This window comes from Megalops cyprinoides, chromosome 21 (assembly GCF_013368585.1).
Source record: "Megalops cyprinoides isolate fMegCyp1 chromosome 21, fMegCyp1.pri, whole genome shotgun sequence".
Lineage (NCBI taxonomy): Eukaryota > Metazoa > Chordata > Actinopteri > Elopiformes > Megalopidae > Megalops > Megalops cyprinoides.
Genome location: NC_050603.1, coordinates 3,780,609 through 3,800,839, shown reverse-complemented (window position 1 = coordinate 3,800,839; position 20,231 = coordinate 3,780,609). Strand labels below are relative to the sequence as shown.

The 20,231-nt window shown below is 49.8% G+C and overlaps 1 protein-coding gene across 1 annotated transcript in view; it reads left to right on the top strand.

Annotated features, from left to right (window-relative positions):
* The window catches only part of gatad2b (GATA zinc finger domain containing 2B), a 38,039-nt gene extending 23,230 nt beyond the window's left edge, over positions 1–14,809 (top strand). Inside the window, exons 2-11 of the mRNA XM_036515742.1 lie at positions 6,111–6,458; positions 7,411–7,540; positions 9,005–9,136; positions 10,041–10,169; positions 10,673–10,843; positions 11,769–12,123; positions 12,774–12,976; positions 13,220–13,330; positions 13,988–14,192; positions 14,638–14,809. Coding sequence (XP_036371635.1) covers positions 6,112–6,458; positions 7,411–7,540; positions 9,005–9,136; positions 10,041–10,169; positions 10,673–10,843; positions 11,769–12,123; positions 12,774–12,976; positions 13,220–13,330; positions 13,988–14,192; positions 14,638–14,774 — 1,920 coding nt within the window. The 5' untranslated portion in view covers position 6,111 and the 3' untranslated portion in view covers positions 14,775–14,809. The remainder of the gene's footprint in view (positions 1–6,110; positions 6,459–7,410; positions 7,541–9,004; positions 9,137–10,040; positions 10,170–10,672; positions 10,844–11,768; positions 12,124–12,773; positions 12,977–13,219; positions 13,331–13,987; positions 14,193–14,637) is intronic.
* Positions 14,810–20,231: the final 5,422 nt, after the last annotated feature.

The window sequence follows — 20,231 nt, the reverse complement described above, 5'->3', positions numbered from 1 at the left end:
GCCCGGGGGGGCGGGGGGGGGGGTCGGGTAGGAGGGGGGGCAGGACTCCATCAGCCCATGGACGCTCTATTACCCCCACCCCCCACCCCAGATCCGTGGCTGTATGAGTGTGCAGGGTGCCAGAAACTTCACCCGTCACAGAAACACTGCAGCCGAGACCTCGGTTTGGGAGACGTGTTAGCGGAGATGGACTCACAGACGGAGGTTTGGGAGACGTGTTAGCGGAGGTGGACTCACAGACGGAGGTTTGGGAGACGTGTTAGCGGAGATGGAGGTTTGGGAGACGTGTTAGCGGAGATGGAGGTTTGGGAGACGTGTTAGCGGAGATGGAGGTTTGGGAGACGTGTTAGCGGAGATGGAGGTTTGGGAGACGTGTTAGCGGAGATGGACTCGCAGACGGAGGTTTGGGAGACGTGTTAGCGGAGATGGAGGTTTGGGAGACGTGTTAGCGGAGATGGAGGTTTGGGAGACGTGTTAGCGGAGATGGAGGTTTGGGAGACGTGTTAGCGGAGATGGAGGTTTGGGAGACGTGTTAGCGGAGGTGGACTCGCAGACGGAGGTTTGGGATCAGGAAGGGGAGGCACTGAGCCCTCATTCAGCTCCGGTAGGGGTGCACACGCTGGGCATGTAGGCAGGTACAGTAACGGCTGCCGATGTACAGGACAGTTTAGGAAGAGGCATGTCCCGTACCCTTTTAATACGCTGGCCAGTCTTCATATCACCAGGAAACATATGTGTGGGATTCGCGTTGCTGTGAAAGTAGATGTTTATGGTAGTATTACGCACTTTGTGTGTAACCTCTGACTCTTCATTCAGGCACATGCTGCTTTCCATCTAGACTTGTTTCGCGGGTCACCCCTTCTCCACGGTGCTTTTTTAAAAGGCGCCGTTCGGCTGCGTGCCCCTTTGAATGCTCGCCCGGTTCCTCCATCCTCGCTGTCGGGCAGCTTGCGTCTGTTAAACCCGGACGAGTGGAAGTTGTGTGAGGCCGTGCGTGTGTCGGAGGCTGCCGCTGCCATCGTGAGCGTGACTCAGGGCTGATTCATCGCCGCGCTGCGCGGAGGGCCGGGGACGAGCTGCTGCTCCTGGTCTCTGCTGTGAGCCAGCGAGTGACAGCTGTCCTCAGTGACCTTCCTGCCTCCTGCTCGCCGTGTCCGTGCGCTTCAGAGGAACGTTAAGGACCTTTGAACGGTCTGCGTTTGTCATGGCAACGTCGGCTGGGCCGTGGACGGTGACGGCTCGCTCACGGCGTCCGCGGTGAGAGAGAACTCCGCCTCTCTCACACACAGGGCTCACGCGAATGCTGTAGCAGTGTAAGGAAAGACTCCTCTGACTGTGGAGCGATGTGATTGGTCGTCATGACTGGCACGGTACAGAAGAAACTCCCTTTCCAGGAAGAGTCAGGCACCTCCTGTTACAATGGGGGATGAGGCTTCATGAACTCCATAAGGGGTTGGACTACAGCATGCTGTCAATCACCGACTCCTGAGATCCAGTCAACAGGAAAAACAGCAGATTTGGGAAGGGGATGTTCAAGGCTGGCGAGGTGTGATTCTTAAGAAGTATGATTTGAACCTGTAAACAGAAGGTTCAAATCTCTGTGGGGCACAGCAGATGTAGCCTTAGAATAAGTGCTTGAATTTAATCGCTATGTGTCTGTGTATAAATGCATGTAATTTAAAGGAGGGGTCTGTAAACATTGTCACATAGTGCTGAGTAGTAAAACTAGACAGTGTCCGTAGAAGTGTCTTCAGTGGGTATAAAACCATGAATGATAAAAAGCTAACAAAACTCTAACATGGTGGAGCTCAGAATCCTGCAAAGCGAGGTAGTTGGTAAGGAATCCCGCTTTCTCGTGTTTGTTTGGAGTGTACATTCCTTTAGCATTGCAGGTTTGCTTTACTCGGTTTAGATTTGTGCGGTGTGTGGCGAAGCTGGATCTCAGTTCAGCGTGCAGGTTTTAGCCTTCATGGCATGTACTGTGTGCATTGAATGGCAGCTGATTCAGGGTCAGAAGGTTGTAAATCTAATGCAGGCAACAGGAGCACATAGATCAAGCCTTTGTGGTTTGTGTCAGGCCTGTACAGTATCATACAGTATATAATACAAAACCTACAGCTGCCACCTGAGCATGCACTGGTTGTCATGGGGATTAATTTGTCATGTGATGTGGGTCTGCTTGTGGACAAAGGCCAGTGCAGCGTTCAGTGCCCCTCAAAGATCATTTATCACGAGCGAGACCTCCCTCCCCCATCTGCTTCCCTTCCTGTTCTCACTCAAGAGTTCCTTTCACTACTGAAAGAGTTCTGGTGACGCCTGCTGCCTATGAATATTCATGAGCAGGCTGGCCTGGAATGTACTTTGGCTCCGACCGATTGGCTGTTATGATTCTACGCGTATCCATAGCGATTAGAATCTGAGTCTTGCTGCTGATGAATATTCATCAGCACCTGCTGTCACCGGGTCCCTCTCGGCTCAGGGGGACTCCAGGGGTTTTCGCCAGGGGACACGGTGAATCCCGCACCTCAACACGGCCGCCCTGGCGTCCCCCTATCCCGGTCACATGGCATCTGGGCAGGCGCACTACCCAACACGCACATGCATTTACACACATACACATGACCATGGCGATCACCAGCGTGCGACACATGGCCAGACACAGACACGCACACACACACACCGTTCACTCTAGGGCGGTGGAACATACAAGACTACGTGTTCTCTCTCTCACACACACACGTGCGCACACACACACACACACACACACACACACACACACACGAACTCACACACACACGCCCCTCTGGATGGAGGAGCAGGCCTGTGAGCTTTGACATGGATCCTCTCACTTTTGCTGCCATGTTTCTGTTGGCGTTCTTCTCTCTGTTTAATGTACTCTTCTTTCCTGTTGATATGAACGTGATTTCGTGCTTGATTTGAGGGTTATTTCCTGCATGTTGATTTGCGGGTTATTTCTTGCATGTTGATTTGCGGGTTATTTCCTGCATGTTGATTTGAGGGTTATTTCCTGCATGTTGATTTGCGGGTTATTTCCTCCACGTTGATTTGAGGGTTATGTCTTGCTTGTCGTAAGGTCAGGTGTGTTTTGTATCGGTGCATTTTGGGCCCTTTGAAGGCTCCCCTCCCATGGCCTCCCTATGATGGCCGACATGGTGAGGTGAAACGGAGGCTGCAAGGTTTTTTTTTTTCCTTCCTGCATGTGGCAGTCACATGGCAAAGCTGATACGTGTTCAGGGGGAAAAAAGGATGAGGCTTCTGTGAAGCACGGTCACAAGACCTTCCCCTCTGCTCAGCAAGAGCACAGAGCTTAAAGGCCCAGCCGAGCTGACCACAGACACAAGGCAGTCAGGTCAAGGCTGAGGTGTGCTGTCCTAACTGATCTGAAGTCAACTCGGTTTCCAGACTAAATTCAGCTACAGTCATAACACACAACCTCCACTGCTCTGGTGTACTGTCTTAACTGATCTAAAGTCAGGTCGGCAGCCAGGCTAACCAACAATCATCACATGCAGTCTCCTCTGCTCCGGTCTGCTGTCCTGACTGATCTGAAGTCCGCTCAGTGGCCAGGCTAATTCACATACAGTCATCCTCTACATCTATATCATGTGACCACGAGCATCAGTTACCATGGTGTGATTGGCAGGTGACCGTCGCCATCAGTAACTAAGACATCAGACATTGTGAGAATGACAGGTCTTCCAGGTGTGCATGAAACTAACGAGGACCCCTTTCAGCAAGCTGTCAGTGTGTGATACTGCCACTGTCTGTTTCACCAGACCCGGGGACATGGGAGTAGACACACACACACACACTCTGACATGTACACTCACTCACACACACACTGATACACACATACACACTCACCTGCTTCACATAGACACACTCATATTCACTCAATCACTCATACACTCACTCTCACACCCACATACACCCTCACACACACACTCAGTCATACCCACACTTATACACACACTTACCCATTCACACACTCTCACACACATAGATAATCCAGCCCATACATGTAATGGGGTCAGGGGTAAAAACATAAACCACCTCAAAATGTAAAAATTCAGTTTAGTTGAAAAGGTCATGTTTAAGCATTGCACATAGACCCAGTTCACTAAGTAATCATCTGAGCTGTAAATACAAATTATTAAATAGCCTGTAATAACCTACATAGATTTAGCCTAAATGTGTGCAGACTAAATCTTACACTGCCAAAGTGACACACGTGGTAAAACAGGAATCTGGCCAAATGTTTGTATTCCATATTCTCCCTCTGACAGAACAAATGTAACATCACGCCTTGCTGCCTCAGGAGAACCAGTTCAGATAAGCCCTTACAGGCCTGTTACTGGCCACTTCCAGCTGTTCAGTGAAATGGCATACTAATTGGTCCCTGCTTTATATGTTGAAATCTATTAAATGGATACTATGGTTTCCTTTAACTGTATCTGAAAGTCTTGCTGTGTGTGTCGGCTTGTGTGCGCATGCGTGTTCAGGCACTTGTGTGAGGGAATGTGTGTCCGTGTGTGTGTGTGTGTGTGTGTGTGTGTGTGTGTGTGTGTGAGAGACCCTGTGTGTCCGTGTGCCAGTCTGTCTGTGTGTGTGTGTGTGTGTGTGTGTGTGTGTGTGTGTGTGAGAGAGACCCTGTGTGTCCGTGTGCCAGTCTGTCTGTCTGTCTGTGTCTGTGTGTGTGTGTGTGTGTGTGAGAGAGAGTTTGTGTGTCCGTGTGCCAGTCTGTCTGTGTGTGTGTGTGAGTGTGTGTGTGTGTGTGTGTGTGTGTGTGTGTGTGTGTGTGTGTGTGTGTGTGAGAGAGAGAGACCCTGTGTGTGTGTGTATCAGTCTGAGTGTGTGTTCTGCATCAAACCCTACCTATTAGAGTGATCCAAGCGCAGCACTTGTGTAATTAATCAATTGCCTTTCACATGATGGTGATCTGTGCAGTCAGCAGGCCTCGTTTAGATTCCCGGGGGGAGGGGGGGGTGCTTCGGAGCAAGCCCTGCACCTCCAGGAGTGCTGGAGCAAGCACTGCAGCTCAGAGCAGCAGATATGCAGGCAGCTTCCTCCTCTGGAACACATTCTGCAAACTGCAAACCACGGTCTGAAACGCACTGTGCAGTCTTTCGAGTTCGGAGCCAGAGTGCATGAGTCATGTGTGATAACCGCGGATCACCTCTGCCTTCAGGAGGGGTTAAACGAACATGATAAGTTTTGGGTTTCTAAGGGTTTCGCAGGTCTTTCAGAGCCTGTCTCTATAGGCTTGTATTACTGCACACAGAAGGAAGGCATATTTTGTATAGCTTGCCTTATGTGTCTACTATGTGAAACATGAGTGATTGCAGGGCAGCTCCTGTGTGGATCAGCTGTTTAAGGCGCTTGTGGAGCGAAGGCAGAGTCCTGTAGCTCAGACCTCGGTTCGAGTCTGAGCTGAGGCACCAGCGGGACACAGTGGTTCCCTCTGTCAGGGGAGAAGCGCTTTGTCAGCCAGGGGTCTGCTCTGCTCGCCTGGCTGCGATGCCACCATCCGATGACCTCAGTGGAGATGTGCCTTTCGTCCAGTTGGTGTTCGATTTGCTGTGCTGCATTGTGGTATTTGTAGTGCGCAGAGTTTTGCACAGGGCCTGGGGTGGAACAGTGATTCCTAAGGTGAAGAGGAGGGAAGCGGCATTAAAATAATGTTTTTAGCTTTTGTCCTCCTTCCCCTCTGATTAATAATCCCAGGATTCATCTGAGAGGCTGAGGCTATTAGGCTGCTCTGTTGAAACACTGTAAGGACCTTTACAGGGGAGCCCAGCATTAACGTCATGCTGTGGTGACAAAGCAAGGTCCTGTGGGATCCACTGTGGGATCCACTGTGGGATCTTTCCCTAGAAATAAAGGCAGAACAATAACAGCAGTTCATTTGGAGGGAATAAGGAAAGTTTGCAGGCTAAACATCTCTTCCCTTGTCTCTCCTTTCCTCTTTCCCTCTTCCCCCCCTCCTTCTCTGTCTCACTCTCTCTCCCCCTCTCCTTCTCTCTCACTTCTCTCTCCTTCCCTCCCTCTCTCCCTGTGTCTCCCCTTCTCTCCCTCCCTCCCTCCGTCAGGATGGAGCGGATGAGTGAGGAGGCTTTGCGGATGAACCTGCTGAAGCGAGGCCTGGAGGCGTCGGAGGAGCGGGACGAGGTCCTGTCCAAGCGGCTGAAGATGGAGGGCCACGAGGCCATGGAGCGGCTCAAGATGCTGGCGCTGCTGAAACGCAAAGACCTGGCCGGCCTGGAGGGCGGCGCCGGCGGGCCCCTGGGCACGGGGGGCCAGGGCCCTGCCATGGCGGCGGGGTACGAGGAGAAGATGAACGGGAGCCTGCGGGGCGTGGCCGGGGCCCACGGGGGCGCGGGCAAAAACGGCAAGGAGAACATGGGGGACGAGCCTGTGGACATGAGCGCCCGGAGGAGGTGAGCGGGGAAGGGCTGGGTGAGGTATGGGGGTGAGGGGAGAGGGGCAAGGAGGAGTGGGGAGGAGTATGGCAGGGGAGGGGTAAGTGGGTAGGACCAGGGGCAGTAGGGCAGTAGAGTGGTGTGTGTATGGGGCAGGGGCAGGAGGAGGGGCAGTAGAGGGCTGTATTTACAGGGCAGGGGCAGAAGTAGGGGCATTAGAGGGCTGTATTTACAGGGCAGGAGTAGGAGTAGGGGCATTAGAGGGCTGTATTTACAGGGCAGGAGTAGGAGTAGGGGCAGTAGAGGTCTTTGTGTATGGGGCAGGAGTAGGGGCATTAGAGGGCTGTATTTACAGGGCAGGGGCAGAAGTAGGGGCATTAGATGGCTGTATTTGCAGGGCAGGAGTAGGAGTAGGGGCATTAGAGGGCTGTATTTACAGGGCAGGGGCAGAAGTAGGGGCAGTAGAGGGCTGTATTTGCAGGGCAGGGCAGAAGTAGGGGCATTAGAGGGCTGTATTTGCAGGGCAGGGGCAGAAGTAGGGGCAGTAGAGGGCTGTATTTACAGGGCAGGGGCAGGAGTAGGGGCATTAGAGGGCTGTGTTTGCAGGGCAGGGCAGGGAGGAGGCAGTGTATTCCTGCTGGGTTTGAATGCCTCTGTTTTTCATTCCTCCCCAGATTTAATTACTGCATTGATTTAGCTCAGCAGTGGGACTCTGCCTCTACTGACTCAGGAACCACACTGGCAGCCCTCATTAACCAAAGCCCTACACACACATACATACACACACACACACACACAGCCATAATCACATACACACATATACATGCACACAGACACACACACACAGCCATAATAAGCTGGTGGAGAGCTGGCCAGCTGAGAGGATAGTGTTTGATTAAATAAAGGGGTGTGTGAGTGATGGAGGGGGTGTCCCACACTGATCTCTCTCTGCCTCCACCCCCCCCTGCAGTGAGGTGGACCGCGAGCGCCGCACCCCCTCCCCGGACGTGATCATCCTCTCCGATAACGAGGCCTCCAGCCCCCGCGGGCCCTCACACGGGGAGGAGAGGCTGAGATCTGCCAACCTGGAGATGTTCAAGGTACGAGCACCTGCGGGGGGCGGGGTGGGGTGGGGCGGAGCCAGAGCGACTGAGCCGGCCAGTGAGAAGGAGCTCCGCCTCTTGTCACTGTGGGTTAGGAACCACAGGTCTGGAACAAGCCCGTTACGCACACCTTTACAGAGTCTGAAGCGCCCTCTACAGGCAAAAAAAAAGTTGTTTTGTGGCTGCTGCCGAAATGTCTTGTAGGTGAGGCTTTGTGTGCTTTCGCATTTGATCGATCCCACCTCTGCCTGTGCTCGGAATAGCGACGCAGGGGCTGCGAAACCTCGGCGAATCGGAGGTGTGAGGCTGCCAGCCCTCTCCCAACAAGGTGCAGTTACAAATGAATTCAGCGTGGAGCGTCTGGGCAGGAAGCAGGCACTCCGCGCAGTAGGTGCAAATAGCAGAGATGGCAGCAGCACAGGAAGAGAGCCCTCTGAGCGTCTCTCGCTGCATATCGCACCCGGGCCACACACTGGATGCAGCAGCAGCGCCTGGCACCTGTGAGAGTGGACTGCGTGAGTGAGTCTGTCAGAAAGTGCTGAGGTGCCCAGCCTGTACCCCCAAAATCACAGCCAAGCTGCTGAGAGTTGCCCTTTCAGAGCGAAGGCAGCACCGCTGACATGTTGAGAGCTGTGATTTGCACCGACTCTTAAAGTCTTAAAGACTTCAAGTCCCATCAGGCACCTCATGAGTTTGACAGCCAATAAGGGCAGACCGCAGTGGTTTCTGTGGCACGCTGCGCTTCTGGGCTCTCCTGTTCCGCTGACGTCATGTCAGGTCTCCTCCGTCCAGGTCAGTGGGCGCTCTGCCCACTGCGTTTGTATTCACAAACACAAGGAATCCCAAACTGAGACAGGAGTCGGTGTGTATTTCTGCTGGGCAGGATACCGCTGCCGAACACAAAATCGTGCTCCGTTTTCCCTGCATCCTAACTCAGCCTGCCTTTGTGCCTGTCCCTGTCTCTCTGTCTCTGTCTGTGTGTGTGTATGTGTGTATGTTTATGTGTGTGTGTATGCGTGTCTCTGTGTGCGTCTGTGTGTGTCTGTATGTGTGTGTCTCTGTGTATATGTGTGTATGTCTCTCTGTGTCTGCATGCGTGTGTGTATGTCTGTGTGTCTGTGTATGCGCACGTGTGTGTGTGTGTATGTATGTGTATATGTGTATGTATGTATATATGTGTGTATGTGTATGCATGTGTGTATGTATGTATATGTGTGTATGTGTGTGTGTGTGTGTGTGTGTATATGCGTGTGTGTGTATGTATGTATATATGTCTGTGTGTGTATGCGTGTGTGTGTATGCGTGTGTGTGTATGTGTGTGTGTGTATGTATGTATATATGTCTGTGTGTGTATGCGTGTGTGTGTATGCGTGCGTGTGTATGCGTGTGTGTGTGTGTGTGTGTGTGTGTGTGTGTGTGTGTGTGTGTATGTGAACGCGTGCGTCTCTGTCTCTCTTTCAGGGTAAGAGTGGGGAGGAGCGGCAGCAGGTGATAAAGGCCCTGAGGGAGGAGCTCAGGCTGGAGGAGGCGCGGCTGGTGCTGCTGAAGAAGCTGCGGCAGAGTCAGATCCAGAAGGAGAACGTGGTGCAGAAGGTCAGCCTCTGCGGTGCGACCGCAACCGCAGCACGACCGCAACCGCAGCACGACCGCACTCACTGAACAACCACACTAACAGCTCGACCGTAACCGCAGCACGACCGCAACCGCCGCGCGACCGCAACCGCAGCACGACCTCACTCACTGAACAACCACACTAACAGCTCGACCGTAACCGCAGCACCGTGGCACGACCACAATTACTGAATGACTGCACTCACAGCATGACAACGCTTACCGAATGACCGCACTCACAGCATGACAACGCTTACCGAATTACTGCACTCACAGCATGACAACGCTTACCGAATGACCGCACTCACAGCATGACAACACTTACCGAATGACCGCACTCACAGTATGACTCCCATTTACTGAAGAGCGACACACCCACAGCAGGACAGCTCTCACAGAATAACCACAGCCAGAACAGTCACGCCAGCACCTTGACAACCCGCGGAGCATGACCTCAGTCACAGCACAACTGCAATTGAAGAAGAGCTGCCTAATCTCTTGCTGTTTTACCCACATTATTCACATTTTTACCCCTCCATCTCTGTGGATCTGTCCTGCTCTGATCTGCTGTGTGTCTGTGGGTTTTCCCTGCTTTGTCTTACCGTGTGTCTGTGGATTGTCCTGCTTTGACCTCCTATGTGTCTGTGGAATTATAATGTGGGTTTGTCGTGCTTTCACCCCCTTTGTGTCTGTGGATTGTCCTGTTCTGATCTGCTGTGTGTCTCTGGGTTTGTCCTGCTTTTACCTCCTTCGTGTCTGTGGAATTATCCTATGGGTTTGTCCCGGTTTGACTCCCTGTGTGTGTGTGTGTGTGGGTTTGTCCCGGTTTGACCCCGTGTGTGCGGGTTTGTCCCGGTTTGACCCACCTGCATTTCTCTCCCTGCAGGTGCCGGTGGTCCAGAACACCCCATCCTCAGTGCAGCCCTCCCCCATCCACAGCTCCCAGGGCCTGGCCAAACTGCCGGCCCGCCCTGGCCTCCACACCCCGGAGGCACAGAACCTCCGCACCGTACAGGTGGGGGTCCGGCCCGCTGCATCGGGCTGCCTGGCACTTTGGGTGATTTTACGAGTCATTGTGCACAAGGCCGTGTGTTCATGTGTGTCTGCGGGTAATTATGGGTGTTTCTTAAAAAATGTAATTTTACGGTGAGTTGAGAATTTTTATTGCTAGAATGATTTCCATATTTATAGATTATGGTATATCTCAGAGCCCTGTCACAGGCCTGGTAACATTGATGTGGGTCAATCGATGAGATATTGACCTGGTTTGACTCAGACTGCTGGTCAAAACGAGTCTAATCTGCCTCTGTGCAGTCTTTGCTGAGTGGTTCCTCAGTGCTGTTGTATTCAAGTATCTTCTGCCATCTAGTGGTTGTGGGAGGTAACGACTTTAACTGAACTTGATGTCCTCATACGCTGGGGTTATGGTATTGCAGTCTTCATACTGGCAGTATAAATGGTAGTGTGATTTCTGTTAACCTGATTTGTTTTATTTGTAAATTTTAATCTCCTCTGCAGGGCCACACGGTGATCAGGTCGGCTGCCAACGCCCCCCTGCCCCAGATGATGATGTCACAGCGTGTCATTGCCCCCAACCCCGCCCAGCTGCAGGGTCAGAGGGTGCCCTCCAAGTCCAGCATGGTCCGCTCTTCCTCCGGCGGCATAAACAACACCGTCACCTACCCACAGGTACCGCCCTGTTCTTTACCATTGCGACAAGACATGGGTCAAAGGTCAGTGCAGCTGCTGACCAATCAAAGCACACATCTGCAGGCCAATCAAATTCAAGGGGAAAAAATACCCTGGATGATAATAGGGGGTTATTTCAATAATAGCTAATATGACGAATGAATGAAATAACTCACAGCTTGTTTGAGTGCATTGTCAGCTGTGCAATGATATGGCTTCTTTAACTCAGTATCAGGATCAGAACCAGAATTACCTCTATTTGCCAAGTACATTAAATTTTTAAAGGCTGAGATCTCTGGACACAGGTAACTGATATCCACACAATGTTGAGGGGTATGAGTGGTAACCTGCTCCAGTGGCCCACCTGCTCCTGTTTTGCATTTCCTTAATACTGTCTTTGTCGCTGACTGCTGCTGTTTGTAGAATATGGTTATCCCTGCATTGCAGAATAAATATAGTTGGTCCATGTGGATGCTGTCTATTCTGTGCTCTTTATATAGGTACTCACCTAATATGACAATGTACCTTTTCTTCTCTGTGTGTCTGTGTGTGTGTGCCTGTGTGTGCCTCTGTGTGTGCATGTCTGTGTGTGCCTTTGTGTGTGTGTGTGTGTGTGTGCCTGTGTGTGCCTGTGTGTGCGTGCCTGTCTGTGCCTGTGTGCGTGTGTCTGTGTGTGCGTGTGTCTGTGTGTGCGTGCCTGTGTGTGTGCGTGCCTGTGTGTGTGCGTGCCTGTGTGTGTGCGTGCCTGTGTGTGCGTTTGTGTGTGTGTCTGTGTGTGCCTTTGTGTGTGCGTGTGTGCGTTTGTGTGTGCGTGTGTCTGTGTGTGTATGTGTGTGTGTATGTGTGTGTGCATGCCTGTGTGTGCCTTTGTGTGTGCGTGTGTGCGTGTGCCTGTGTGTGTGCGTTTGTGTGTGCGTGTAATCAGGCCTCCGGCCAGCAGGTGGCAGCCTCGCAGCCTCGTTCTGGCTCCTCGGCCATCTACATGAACCTGGCCCACATGCAGGCGGCGGGGGCTGGAGCGGTGGGGGGCGTGGCCGGGGTGGGGGCCGTCAGCCCCTCCACCCTGTCCAGCCCCGGCGTGGGGTCCCTGGGGGACCAGGTGAGCAGCCAGGCGGCCGCCAAGCTGGCCCTGCGCAAGCAGCTGGAGAAGACCCTGCTGGAGATCCCGCCCCCTAAGCCCCCCGCCCCGCTACTGCACTTCTTGCCCTCCGCCGCCAACAGCGAGTTCATCTACATGGTGGGCCTGGAGGAGGTGGTACAGAGCGTCATCGACAGCCAGGGTGAGCGGGGAACTGATCCTGGGTCAGTGGGCGAGGGGGGGGGGGTGGGGGGGATGGTTTGAGGAGGAACAGTGTGCACAAAGGGATAGGAGCCAGGCTTGTACTGATCCTGGTTCAGCAGGGAGAGGACAGAGTGAAGGTATCCACACAGGGCTAACTGGTTAATTCTAATTCAAGGTCAGTGAGGGACATGTAGGGGAGGTGCATTCTGGGACAGGAGGGAAAGACAGAGAGACTGGCCAGAGTCCAGAGTCAGCCCCAAGCCTCTCCCTCTCGGTCCCTCTGGATTCCCGTTCAAAGACCAGATAGAATTGCATAGCAATATGGTTATAGCGCCACCTAGCTCCCTGGAAGGTTATATGCTGTCAGTTTCTGCTACTTGGCTTACACATATCCTTTCCTGTCAGATTTGTGAGAGGCGCCATAAAGAGCCCAGGGCAGAGGGTTAGGACTGGTTCTAGACTGGGCCAGTGTGTGTATCAGAGGTATCTCCAGTGTTGAAATGTAGCCATGTAGTGGTAGTGGATGTTTAGGTTCTGTTACACTTACTCTCACAAACTGAAGACAGTGATGTCACCATCCTTAACGCTTATAGGCCGAGCTTCCCGATACACTTCCTGGTGACCTCAAAGTCCCCTCCCTCCCCACAGGTAAACTGCGAGGGACGATGTCCCGCATGGAGCCCTTCTTCTGTGCCCAGTGCCGGACCGACTTCACCCCGCACTGGAAGCAGGAGAAAGGCGGGCGTATTCTCTGTGAGCAGTGCATGACGTCCAATCAGAAGAAGGCCCTGAAGGCGGAGCACACCAACCGGCTGAAGAACGCCTTCGTCAAGGCCCTCCAGCAGGAGCAGGTCAGCTGACTCACTCCAGCTGCTCTCATTGGCCGCTGAAGTTTTCTTTTCTTTTCAAGCTGTCATGTACATGCTGTTAAATTTGGTTCTGAGATACAGTTAGCTGATGCCAGTTATATTGTACTTGCAGAGGTTAAATATCTGACACATCTGTCTCCATTTCTGTGTGTCTGTGTGTGTGTGTATCTGTGTGTGTGTGTGTGTGTGTGTGTGTGCACGTGTGTGTGTGCGTGTGTGTAACAGGAGATCGAGCAGAGGCTCCAGCAGCAGGCAGCCCTGTCCCCGAGCTCCGCCCCGACCGTTCCCAGCGTCAGCAAGGCTGAGACCATGATCCGACACCATGCACTCCGACAGGTAGGGGTGCCCCGAAAATAAACTGAACTGCTGAAGTATTGCACAGGTATGAAAGGTCATAATACCTTCCCAAACCGGGAAGCACCCAGTCAGTCTGTAAAAATCATAAAAGTGATAACTTACTTGACTAACAGACTTCAGAGATGAAAATGACCAAGAAAAGCAGCCAGCTAGTATGACTGGATTTGTTAACACGGAGCTTAGGATGAAGGAATAAAAGACCACTGACATCTGAAAGTCTGTTCATGGGTATTGATGGAGAATCTGAACCAGCATCTGGTGATAGTGAGCTTTACCTTCTCGTTATATAGCCTATATGTTCATGTGCTGTGCTTATTTGTGTGTTATTTTGACCATAAATAAGTGTTTGCGTTGACGGGCAGCAGTGTGGCACAGTAGTGAGGAGCAGGGCTCGTAAACTGAAAGGTTGCTGGTTCGATTCCCCACTGGGACACTGCTGCTGTACCCTTGGGCAAGATACTTAAACCAGAATTCCCTCAGTAAATATCCAACTGTGTAAACTGATAACATGAAAAACTGTAACTATGTAAGTCGTTCTGGATAAGAGTCTCTGCTGAATGACAGTAATGTAACGTAATGCCTAGTTTTTAAAGTGGAAGTACTGCTGACTGATTCGGGGTCCCCCCCCCCACGCAGGCCCCCCAGCCTCAGGCCTCCCTGCAGCGGGGCCTGTCCAACTCTGCGCGGGGCGTGCTCTCCAACTTCGCCCAGGCCTCCCAGCTCTCGGTGGCCAGTGGGCTGATGGGAATGACAGGGAAGCAGCGGTGTGGGGGCAGCTCCAGCGGCAGCGGGAGCAGCCGGACGCAGCACGACAGCCGGCGCCAGCTCTACAACATCCCCGGTGAGCGTCGCCCGGCAACTGCACAGCCCGTCTCCCTGGCGACTGAGGCCTGTTCGCGCCGTGTGCTCCTGTGGAGATCGGGTACACTGCAGAATGGAGAAAAGCCACTTTGCACAAGCTGGATACCTTTGCTTAGAGCAGGGCTATACTCGAGGGACAAAACCAAACTGGTTTCTTTGCACTTAGAACAGGAGAGAGGAACTTAATTGTTTCAGTTATTTGCCTGAGTTGGTTGAAAGGAAAGCCTGCAGGCACTGCGGCCCTCCAGGGCCAGGGTAGAGTAGCCCTGCAGGCACTGCGGCCCTCCAAGGCCAGTCATAAACACCTGTATGGCAGATACAGTCAAACTGCAACTGAGGTGCAAAACACACGGACTGTTTTCAAGCTTTCTTTTCTCCCGTCTTTCTTCTTCTCTCTCCCTCTCTCCATCCCTCCCTCTTCTCAGGGCTGAACATCGCCTACCTGAACCCGGGCAGCGTGGCCGGGCACAAGGCGTCCAGCCTGGCCGACCGACAGAGGGAGTACCTGCTGGACATGATCCCTCCTCGATCCATATCTCAGTCCATCACCGGACAGAAATGAGCCCGCCCCCTGCCCTCCCAACACCCCACCCAACACCCCCCCCCCCTTATCACTCATAGCAACCACCCCCCACCCCTTTCGCATGCAGTGCCTGTCCGTGTGCCTACCTACTAACCTGTCAAAACGACACAATCAATAAGAGAAAAAGCCACCAAACTGTCAGTGCATCTCAAGTTGCTTTCTTACTATAGCAAATCTTCAAATTATGATTATTATTATTATTATTGTTATTATTATTCATATTACTATTATTATTGTTGTTATCATTATTGCTTCTGTTACTATTATTCTTATTATGCTTATTATCGTTATGCTAATTAGTGTGTTTCACTTTTTTAAAACTTTTTTTTTATTATTATTAATATTATTAATTATTTTGGAGGGTGGGGGACTCCAATGCAGGGTGGCCCACGGTTTTTTTTATAATATTTTTTGTATTAATCCCCCCTCCCCCAATCACTTATTTCTGGGATTTTGAAAAAAGAATGGGATTGGTGCGTTTGTTGGTGGTGTCAGCTGTTGAAACTCCTTTCTGTCCGTGAGCTGGTGAAGTAGCTGGATAGAGAAGCCCTTCCGGGTGTCACTGCATGGCTGGTGTCCGGAGGGAGGACAGGAGCATTCGACTTAAACACCCAGATGCGCTGGCCTTTGCGAAGAAAAATGCCGAGAAAGACCGCCACCTTGGTCCGCTAATGGCTTACAGGTCACGAACAAACGCACCATTCAAACCCAGACCAGAGCAAACTGGTCGTCCCAACTAGGCTGCGGTCAAAAGGGTGACAGTTCCTCACTGTATGGAGCGGTCATCCCGAGAGGGCTGCGGTCAAAGCTTGTGGATCAATCTGGGAGTCACCTTTGGGCAAAAGATTTGTCCTCAAATTGGGAATGAACTCCACAACTGGACACAGGCATCTGCAAGAAAAAAAAAATCACGTAGGCAAGACCATCGGTGCTACCTGCGAATGAAGCTTTGCTTTTCCGTTGACACGGTGACAGGTTGAGAGAGGAGGGGAGGGTACGTGTCACGTCCTGTTCTGTTACATTTTCAGTGATTCCGTTTCGATCCTTTGTGAAAGGCGCTACAAGGATAATCTAGAATAGGTTTTTGCCTTCAGATCCCTTTTCTTTTATCTAACTTGCAAAGTTTTAAAATGCTCCTTTTCCGTTCTGTCCCTGGCCTTGCCGCGCACCGCACCCGGAGGAACTGAGAGGACTCTGAGAAAGGGAGAGGCTCGGCGTTCGGCTAGTTTTCGGCTACAAGTCGGGACCGTGCTCCTACGTTTTGATTTGTGCGGCGTCTCCCGTGGAATCTGTCCAGTATCTGAGAGATACTTTCCTGGGAGACGATAATTAAAAGAAGACAACGAAAAGAATAGAGCTATCAAATATCTATATGGAATATATAGAGATAAGACTATAGAATGAGATGGATATATCTATAATAGCAAGACATGGATCAATCATGGAGTTAGGGCGATGCACAGGAGGACACTCCAGGAGCACTTTTCGTGTAAAGAATAGACGAGTGAAAACGGAGGAATGTTCCAGTTCACCGGTCCTGAGGGGGTGGATGTTATCCGGTTCGTCTGCGAGACAGCCGGGAGACGGACCGCTCTATTCGTTCTGGACCACACCGGAGGTTTCCCTCTGATAATTCTGGAAATCGCGATTTTTACAGTGCAAATCATGCTGGCAGCTCAGATTTTTTTTTCTTTAGACCCAACCCCCTGCTGATTTTTTTTATTTTTTGATCGATTGGCAGGTCAGATCTGACGGAGAGCGAGAAGAAGCTGGCGCATCGGGTGTGCAGGGCAGCAGTTCAGACGTCTCTAAGGGGTTTCACATCTGTAAACGGTGGCCGTTATGCCGACGGGTCATGCTCGGAGAGTCCAGTGCAACTTCAGTCAAACAGCATCAACGGGCCTCAAACACCTCTGACAGAATAGCCATGGGATTTTTAGACTCCACATTTCAGTGGAAAAAAAATTACAGTATTCAAGCAATGTGCAGTATTACTTTAAAGGAGGGAGGGATCAGTGGATTGTCGAGACATTGAGATTAGTCTGTATAAATACGCAGTATCTAAGTGACAGTTTATACTGGCCGACGGTTGAGGGTGGAGTCTGAATTAGTATTACCGTCCCGATCCTGCATTTCGGCTTCTGGAAACACTGTTGTTGTATGACCGCCTGGTTTGTGAAACTCTTGGTTTAAATGTTGGTCAACACACCGTCCACGAGGATTGGGTTTAAGTTTTAGTGTGCACAAGTGGAGCCTGGAGACCATTGAAGACCTGTGGTAACAAGACAGCGACATGGCGCTTGTGCTGTCGAATCACTCACCTTTGCATGCGGCCTCTGCTTGCTACATTTGTTACAATGTTCATCACGCTCAAAGCCACCAGGAGGGGTGGCGTGGTTGAAATTTTTCCTCCCACAGGGCAGGTAGCACTGAGCAAATTTGCCGGTGAGGGATGTAGAGATCGCCCTTAATGGGTGGAGCCACCCTACGTTGTTTGTGTTTGATTGGTTCACACCATTCGATGACTGACAGCACATTGTGGCTCCTCCCGTTACCGGGTCCTAACGCTCCCCTTCATGTCTTTGTCCTGACGAAGAACGGCAAGGCTAACTTGCAGCTCGGCAGTAGTGTATACTTGTGGGCCAGTTGATCCGCAGGTGCAATATTTAAAAAAAAAAAAAGTAGGGAAGTTTACAAGCAAGAGATTTTATTTATTTGAATATGACTCGGTCCCCCTTTATGGCTGGTTAGAGCGGAATGCAATACAATTATCTTAGGTCATGTTTTGTAATCTTGGTGCCGGAAGGAGGTTTTATGCTCTCTAGATGTTGAATTGTCTTGTCTTTGTGTCCATCACTGCAAAGACTGACTTGTGTAGTAAAACATCTTTCTCTCTATCTCACTCTCTTATCAGCTATGCTAGATGCATCCATGTACCTTTGTTTTAATATCAGCCACAAAAAAATGAAAACTTAAAAAAGGTTTTTAAATGTCAATTTTTTTAAGGTTTTAAATATTTTTTAAAATCTTCTTTCGCTGGCTTCTTGATTTAGTTCAGAGTTTTTGGTTTGTTTGTTTTTTTTTATTTGTAATAAAGAAAAAAATAAGATTTAAACAAACAAAATTGTATGAACTATGAAATCAAATGACACGATATTTGCTAGGTCAGAAGTAATAATGACTTATTGTATATACGCTTTTTTCCTTGGATCTAAGAAAAAAGTAATGAAATTAAGATGGTTGTATATTGTGTAGAAAAGCAAACAAAAGCCATGAATATTGTGAAGCTTGTCATTTCGTTTTGTGATCACTGTGTATTAACTTGTAAGAAATGTGCAAAATGTATGGGATTATAATTCTCTTGTTTTTTTTAATTAGCTATCGAAATGCATTTCACCCATTACTGTATATTTTTGTAGTATGTAGTGCTAGTGGAAAAACTGATCCGTATCCTGATAGAACGTTTGATCCATTTCATGAGTAATGCGCGTGAACTTTCCCTTTTGCTTTCTTTTAGTGTCAGTAATGGTAAAGTTAAAACTACTCAATCTTCAGTTTTGCCTACCGATTCGTCTGCGCAAAGTACCGGTGTCGGTTTTGGGGAGGGTCGAACGCCTACAGGCAGAACAGCAGTGGCATTTTCCCTCTGCCATCCGACTGAAAGTTATGTGCATTAACTTGTCCGGCCAACAAAAGTGATTGAAATTTTCACAAGGCAAACGGGCCCGTCCCTTCGCTGATTTTTTTTTTTTATTAAACTCTAGAACTGTACATTTTACCTTCCAATCGAAAAAATCTTTTAACGTATTTACGTTGCCAGGAAATAGACTATACCGATACAATACAGTGCGGTTAAACTCAAATTGGGCAGGTTCATTCCTAAAATGAATTGTAAATATTGTGATGCAGAGCATCTCCCTGTGTGGACAATTTCACTTTTCCTTCCCAAAGGTTGTAACTTATCCCAAATTGTGGGATCCGTTTAGTAAACAACAAACTCCTGCGAGGCAGCCGCTCTTTACGCCGTAGTGCCACTCAGATAAACAGGAGTCATCATATTCCTCAAAATTATTTGACGTATTTTGAATATTATTTTTTTTTTTATTATTGCTCATTTGTTAAAACTGTGGAGGAGTTTGTGGTGGGGGGTCGGGAAGGGAGTCGTGTAATCTCCGTGAAACTATTTTGATTTAACTTTTTGCTGCCTCTCTCCAAAATCATGGCAACAAACATTTGCTGTTATACTGTAAATCTCTCGTTTAAGGAATAACCAAATGAGTACCAATGGAACGAGAGCGAGGGGAACTGTTCCAGATATTAAATTCATTTCGACTCAAACGCAAAGCGCTTTTAATTTTTTTTTAAACATTAATCCAAACCTTTTGCACATCCTTGATATTTAACTGTCTCTAAAAAAAAAAGAAAATGAAAAGAAAAAAATATTAATGCTGTTTGAATACTGCCAGTTGATTAATAACGATTATGCATTGACTGAAAAAATAAGCTAATTTTGGAGGAAATAACTTTGTAATATTTATCTCTTGCAAGCTATGTTTAATAAAGGATGGAACAGTTTACAACTTGAGTGTTTTACTTGTTCTAGGTGGGCGGGACTTTTTTAAGTACTTGGATGCGAAAGCTGGGAAGACCAGGTTGCTGCTAAAGTAGAGGTGATGGGCTAGTAGGGGGCAGTGTTCCCTCTAGACCTAATAGGGGACCAATGCCCTAGTGCTGTGATGGGGACACTGTGCTGTAGGAGATGCCATCTTTCAGAGGAGATGTTAAAGTGAAGTCCTGACTCTCTGTCCTTGTTAAAGATTCCAGAGCGTTAAAGATTTAGAGACTTCAACAAGACTCTGTCCTTGTTAAAGATTCCAGAGCACTTTTTTTTTTTTTTTTTTGCAAAGAGCAGGGGTTTTCCTGGTGTAGGCCTTCTGTCTAAATCCCCACCAAGGCTGTTTCAGTCTGGCTCTGTGTTAATCCACCAATTTTATTGGCTAAATAATTCTCTCCTTTCTCTCCACCTCTGCTGATGTGTAGTGAGCATTCTGGTGCAAAATGGCAGCTGTGTGTCACCCATGTAGGTGCTACACAAGAATGGCGGCTGAGAGGAGTCCTGCCTTTCAGTGTAAATCTTTTAAAGAGCATGCCACGTGGTAAATGAGTCACTGGCTGAAAGGTATCCTTGGAGACCTGCACGACTTCAGACCTCGAGGACAAGACTTTCCCGTTTCTGGTAAGACATGGCAACCATGTTTGGCACCATATGTGGATTTATTCTTATTGTGCTGTCATGGGAAAAGAGTACTCAACCAGAAATCATTCATGGTTAAGTCTGGCAATCCAAAGTCCTCCAGCACTCCTGAATACCTTAAGCTGCGAGCGCCTATTAAAAGGAGCCCACGTTCACCGAGCAGGCAGCGCCCACGTTAACAA